General features: G+C 38.1%; 1 protein-coding gene across 2 annotated transcripts in view; it reads right to left on the bottom strand.

Moving 5' to 3' along the window:
- Positions 1-941: 941 nt before the first annotated feature.
- NEDD1 (NEDD1 gamma-tubulin ring complex targeting factor) overlaps positions 942-7,070 on the bottom strand; it is a 38,030-nt gene continuing 31,901 nt past the window's right edge. For both annotated transcript variants that reach the window (XM_037068080.1, XM_037068082.1), the window contains exons 14-15: positions 3,038-3,104; positions 942-2,604 (exon numbers count right to left, since the gene is read on the bottom strand). In XM_037068080.1, the coding sequence (XP_036923975.1) occupies positions 2,500-2,604; positions 3,038-3,104 (172 nt within the window). In that variant the 3' untranslated portion in view covers positions 942-2,499. The remainder of the gene's footprint in view (positions 2,605-3,037; positions 3,105-7,070) is intronic.

The raw sequence follows: 7,070 nt of genomic DNA, 5'->3' as shown, positions 1-7,070 counted from the left end.
ACAGTCCAGGCTCCTTGAAGTAGTATGTGTCATCAGACATTTCACTTTACATGTTGGCCACAAAACACCTCACCATTTTTGCTTTAAATAGTCAATTACCCTTTAGAGATCATTTAAAATAAGAAAAGAAGGCTTACATTGGTTCACATATGTACCATTCATTTTGGGTAGCCTTCATTTGTTTGAATAAGAGAAGGTTTCTATCTGGTACCATTTCCTTCTGAATAAAGGCATTCTTTTAATAATCTCCTGCAGCCCAGCCTGCTTGTGATGAATTCTTTCAGTCTTTTTTAAAAAATTTATTTAATTATTTTTCAAGTACAGTTTTCTATTATTCCCATCCCACCCCGCCGTGCTCCCTCGCTCCCTCCCATTTCCACCCTTCTTAGTTGTTGTCCATGTATCCTTTATATTTGTTCCTCTGAATTCTTTCAGTCTTTATAGTTAAGTCTGAAAAAGTTTTTATTTTATTTGAATTTTTGAAAGATATTTTTGCTGGGTATAGAATTCTAAGTTGTGTATTTTCCTTTGGTACCTTGAAGAGGTCACTCACTGTCGCCGACATTATATTTGCTCCTCTGTGTCTTTTGACTTTGGCTGCCTAAGACTTTTTCTTTGTCTCTGGCACTTAAAACTTCGATGATGATGTGCTTTGGTGTAATTTTCTTGTTTCTTGTGCTTGGTGTTCACTGAGTTTCTTGGATCTCACTGTTTTCCTCTCGCAGGGACCACAGTTCTAGGCCTTGTGATGTCCATTATTTGAAAACTGTTTCACCATATTTGTCTCTTTTAAAGATTTCATATGGATAAACCCATCCCTATTATTCCATCTAGGCCAGAGGTGCAAGTTTAATTCTAGTTTTCCCATTTTTACCATATATAATTTTTTTGTCTGTACTTATTTAGCTTTTAAATTGACAAAAATGTTTCATCCATATACATGAAGCTACTAGAATTGTTTTATTTACTCCTCTTTTAATATACATTGAGTGCATATACAGAAAAAGGCAACAGGGAAATATCAATGAATTTAAATAAAGTATGTAGGCAAAACATACTTACGTTTCCTAAAGCTGCTCAATAATGATATATAAGAAAACTTGTTACAAGTCATAATGCTTTCTCAGTCTGCCAGGAAAAAGACCACAGTAGCACCCCTTACGCTTCAGTACAAATGTATTCTCTGAGCCACACTGGGAAAAAGTCGTATTTCTGTTTTTATTCCTTGACATAGTTACAAGTATGTTTATGCTTATCACCAATACCCTTAAAATTTTCCATTGCTTTGAGAAACTATAAAGTTAGTAAGCTAGCTCCATTTCTTTTTTATTGTAGCTTTTTTAATTTCAGAAGTCAAAATTGGACAGGAGTACTATATATAAGAGACTCTGTTTCAATCTTTGGAACAAGAGACTACAAGGTGAACAAGCCAACAACCTGCCTAATATTATATGGCTAGAACTCCGGGGCACGTCAGGTAGATGTACACATCCACCTACTGTCAAAGAGTTACAAATTCTTTCGACAATTATCCTTTCTAAATTTTATGGTAAGGTTAATAATATAAGAATATTAAACACAGCACACAAAGAATTAGAAAAAGTTAATGATATAAACCACAAAAAAAATCTACACTTCTCATTTGGGAGGAAAAATGTCAATATACAGTAATATTTAGTATCTAATATGAAATGTCCACTGATTATAAAGTAAATCATGTTGGTTGAAACTTTAAAGTTTAATTTTTGCTTGCAATTAATTCATGAGAATAGTAGCAGGTGTGCAGTTCTGGTCAAATCTTTCAAACCCTTAAAAGTTTTCATAGGTAAAGTGAAGTTAGCTTAAAAAAAAAAATACCAGCCAAGAACAAAAATCTGTCAGAAGGACAATAACATAAACGCAATAGATATAAAGTCATCTGTGCAATTTGAAATTCCAAAAATTGTCTTATCAAATGTACAAGTAATAAATAGTAGTAATTCTTCATCAAGTTAACAAAATAATTATTAACCAACCTTGTGGTTTATTAGTCAATTACTTAGAAAAACCAATTGCTATTTTAAAGTTACTTTTTCCATAAAAAATACAGTGCATATCAAACTCTTTAATCATCAAACATCCAAAAAAAATTTGGAAGGCAATTGTCAATCAAAAATATATCTGTTTAAAAAAAGGTGACTTTAAAACATCCATAACCTATTTTTTATTTGCACAACTTTCTTATGAAAAAGGGCACTTAGTGTCTACCTAAAGCTTTCAGAAAATAAAGATCCTACTGACATTCCTATTAGGCAGATGATACATTGTACAGCTTTTAATATAAAAAATATAAATATTTTTGACAGCCAGAGAAAATGAAATAGTGGTCAGTGTAAAATCCGTCACCCTTTAACTTGAAAAAAACTTTCCCAGAGGCCATGAAAACAATACTGATTCCATGTCATTCTGTGTTGCCAGAAACTCCCCAAATTTCAAAACCCTAAGATATTCACTGAAATTTCAAAAGTGAGCCCGTAGTCTTTTGTTTTCTTCTCGTAGTCTTTCAATTTCAGCCACTAAACCTTCATTCACTGAGTATCTTTCCAATAAAGAGTGCATTTCATTCTAGAAAAGGACAAAAGTGCTTTCTAAATTATTGACATCTCAAATTTATGCAGCAGTTTTACACATCGTCAGCTATCATTTCTCTCATGTTCAATTAACTAGCTACGGGGTATTCTCCGGACTTAACCACTCTTACTACTTTGTTAATATAATTGCAAGAACACTAGTAAAACTTACATTTTTGGAAGGCTTTTTTTATTTGCACATGTGGAAAGCTTTTTGCTTACTTATTGACAAAGAAAAAAGTTGCCTTAACTATCAAAAGTTAAGAGAAATGTGACTAGTTAAAAATTATTTTACTTACTAAATTTCTAAAGATCCCTTTTTCTTTATTGTAGCAACTAGATATAACTAAGTAAAAAATATATCACCTTTAATGGTTTTGGAGATCCACAACTCTATACTCATTTAAAATAAAATTTGTCATACGTACCAACTGCATATGAAACTGTTTAATCATCTCCACTTGCAAGTTCACAATATCCCTATGACATGCTTCTCTAGGGAAGAATATAAAATACTTATTAGAATTCTAACAGTTTTACCAATTCTACAACATTCAAGAAACTGGTTAAGCCTTCTCATTTTTTAAATTATTAGATGTTAATAATTATCATCACAATAATAAAAATACCAATGTATGTAGCATTTATTTATTAAGTCTTATGCACTGTTTCTCATACTTTAAATGTAAGAACTTGTTTAATCTTTATAATCGGTACAATTATTACCTCCATTTTGCTAATAAATGGAGCCACAGAGCAGTTACAATGTATGCAATGTCACAAAACCTGTAAATAGCAGAGGCAGGCCATAAACGCAGGCTATCAACCTCCACTATACTACACTACACTCCTTAATATAGAAATTATCATTACGGAGAGACACAGGTTTATACTGCAATAAAATACAGATAATTTACTAGGTTTTAACGTTTTAACTACTATTGATGTCTGAGCTATTAAGAAAAATACTTTCAGTCAAATGGAAAGGGATTATTTGGGTGGTTATAACATAGCATACTCAATAAAATGCAATTAATTCATGCAAAAATTATGAAGTAAATAATAAAAGAAATAGTCGCCCACCATACGAATTGTAAGTTAGAACATTACCAAAATCACAGAAGCTTCCTGCATGCTTCTTTCTGACTCCCCCACTTAGCTTTTGGGAGAAGCCCGAGAATGATGATGCTACTACTCTGATGAATTCTGCTTAAGCAAAGAAATGCTTTAAAACAAAAACTGTGTGACATGAAATCTTTCTCAATACATTTTTAATTTGCTTGCTTTCAAGCATTACAAAAAGGGTACTATATTCTATATAGTCTCTGAATGGTATACCTTTAGAAAATAATCCAAAATAATCCTTACCACACTTTCAAAATTCATGTTCTATATATCTATAATTGGTTGGTTTGTACTGACATATTCATTTTCCTGTCAATTGATATTTGGATTGTTTTCAAGTCTTTATTATTACAATGGTGTTACAAATGGTCATTTACATATCTCCCAACGCACAGGTACCAATTTCTGTAGATGATATAGGTGACTGATAGATAGATTGACTGATAGATGGATGGGAGGCATGATCCAGATGTACACTTGCTCAGTCCCACAAAGCAGTGCAAATCGATCTTCTGACGCGGCCATGTCCGTGGACTTGGTCACCAGTGCAACAGAGTTCCTCTTGCTCTACTTTCTCACCAACTGGTGGTGCCTCATTTTTTTACATTTCCCCATCTAACGAGTGTGAAGTGGTATCACGATGCATTTTTAGTTCTCTGATTAACTACAGGACTGAGCATCTTTCCAAGGTTCATATATGATTTCTCTTCTGTGAAATGGTGATCCATGTCCTTTAGTGATTTCTCTACTGAATGTCTTCTTTCTTACTAATAAGAGTTCTTTTCATAATCTGATCCTTCGTTGGGCATATTGTGTACTGCAGATATTTTTTTTGCCCTTTCACTCTGAAATGGGGTCTTGGGATGAGCAGTTCAAATTGACTAAAACTAATACTACAGTCCCGTTTACCAATCTATTTATATAGGTAGTATATCTTCCTATAACTTTTCTATTCTGTCGTCATAAATAAATTCTTACAGTACCTAAAATTTTACCCACAACGTTTAAACTCATTCTGTATGGAATTGATTTTTAACAACATGAAACAGGGATCCATACTTATAACCACATCACAACACAAACAATGAACTGTTCCATGTTCTGCACACAGACCTGCCATGTGTCCCTGGTCATAGATCGCATGTCCACACACGCTTAGGTTTCTTTCTGCCCTATCTGATCCACTCGCCAATGTGCCACCCTGTGCTAATGATACTCTATTTTAATTATAGCTTAATATTTAAGCTTACTCATCTGATAATCAAGTTCCCTTCAACCTTCTCTAGAGTGTCTTGCTCATTGGACATTTGGTCATTTACATATGGTCATTTACATATCTCCCAACGCACAGGTACCAATTTCTGTAGATGATATAGGTGACTGATAGATAGATTGACTGATAGATGGATGGGAGGCATGATCCAGATGTACACTTGCTCAGTCCCACAAAGCAGTGCAAATCGATCTTCTGACGCGGCCATGTCCGTGGACTTGGTCACCAGTGCAACAGAGTTCCTCTTGCTCTACTTTCTCACCAACTGGTGGTGCCTCATTTTTTTACAAAAAAATGCTCATTGCCAGATCTTTTCTTCTTTCACATATATTTTGGATCAATCCCAACATCTTGTTCAAAAAAACCCAGGTGGGATATGATTGGAATTACACTCAGTCTACAGACCAATTTAGAATAACTGACATCTTCATAATATCTTGCCACTTAGTTAATTGTTAATGCTTTCTAATATATTTTAAATTTTTTTCCATAAAAACATTTACCATTTTTGGTAAAATTTATTCCTAATTACCTTACTTTTTCTGTTGTCAATCAATCGTAAGGGCATAAAAAATATTTTCTACATTCGGATTTGGCAAAAGCTATATTAAAAACAAATCAAAAGAATCAGAGAATCACAAAGATGGTAAGAACTTCTTCTCTTGCAGAGAAGAGAAGTCTGCCAGGTAAGCCCCACAGTTCCCTCTGCCTTTTCCCCTGGGGAATGTGCTGATTCAACAGTGTGGAGAAAAGAGGCTGGGCTGAAGCAGTGGCTTGGAGCTGGAGACAGTCCCAGCGAGGGGCATGCAAGTTTGGGCTGCCAGAGCAGCCAAGGTTGCCACGTCCCAGATCCTGGAAAGGGGGAGCCTGCGGACAAGTACACCCGAAACGGCACAATCTCCCCTGAAGACATCTGCTGACTCTTAAGCAGTGCCTATACCGGGACAGGTGACGGGAAACCAAACAGAAGATGGCAGATCCATCCAAAGGGCAGAGAGAGTCCTTTGGCAGCCTTGTGGTGCTGGGGGAATGAAGGTTGAACTTCGGGGTCCACGAAGACAGCAAGGCCTGGGGAATGCTCCAGACACTCGGCTGACACCCTCCAAGGGAAGAAGCTAAACATCAGGATCGAAGGCAAACCAGAGCTAAACAAGGGCCAAGAACCCCTGAAACCCGCCGAGTGCGGATAGGTGGTCTGCCTGCCAGAATGAACTTAAATCCTGAAAAACGACAGAAATAGACCCACAGACTTCTGCTTAGGATGTTATCTCCTCGCCCCTAATAAATAAGAGCAAGCCAGATAATCCATAAAAATCACGACTGTATGATTCAACCAGAGCGCTAAAGAGTGCAAAGAAGCCCAGGTGACCGCAAACCCAGAAAACGAGGACTCCCTTCTGCATGAGGAGACCTATGATCCTTTCCGCCCTCGATGGAGCCGTGGGGGGCGAAACCCGCCGCTGACGGGGTAAAGGAGGACCGGCTGAATTTCTTGAGCGATTTGTGAAAGCAACTGAAGACTGGCACAAGGACAGTACAGAATGCCCCGGAGTGCCAGCCACAAACGATGCCTGCACTCACTCGCCCAGCTTTCCCCACGGGCCTTCGCTGAGTGCTTACGTGACAAACCAGTGGCAGGGCCGAGACAGACCTCCTAAGAAACCCATACACAAAGGCTGTGAAGACTTGGGGTAGGGGAGGAGAGCAACCCTCTGGGAAGGCAGCCACACTCAGGAGCTGCAGGAGCACTGCTGAGAGACAGGGCCCCTCACCCCCTCCTGCGTTCCCACTGTGAGGGGAAGCTCCGAGACAGCTACTGGGCAGAGCAGGCGCACTTACAGAAGCCCTCTGAGCCCTCCTGGGTCCACAGTGAGCCCCAGGAGGCTGCGCCTGGTCTGGTCGATGGAGGGCCAGAAGGGCGGACAGAGGCCCCACCCACCCCTGCTCCCCAGGCACAGACAGGCAAGCATGCTAAGAGCTGAAGGCAGGGCGGGCGGGGCTACCCCTCTGTCCGTGCCCAGGCAGAACCGCCCACTTTCTGTGTTTCCAACATTGCTGCGCCT

Source organism: Sturnira hondurensis, unplaced genomic scaffold (assembly GCF_014824575.4).
Source record: "Sturnira hondurensis isolate 20B ecotype Veracruz unplaced genomic scaffold, ASM1482457v3 Scaffold0017436, whole genome shotgun sequence".
Classification (NCBI taxonomy): domain Eukaryota; kingdom Metazoa; phylum Chordata; class Mammalia; order Chiroptera; family Phyllostomidae; genus Sturnira; species Sturnira hondurensis.
This window is presented reverse-complemented; position numbering and strand designations above follow the sequence as displayed.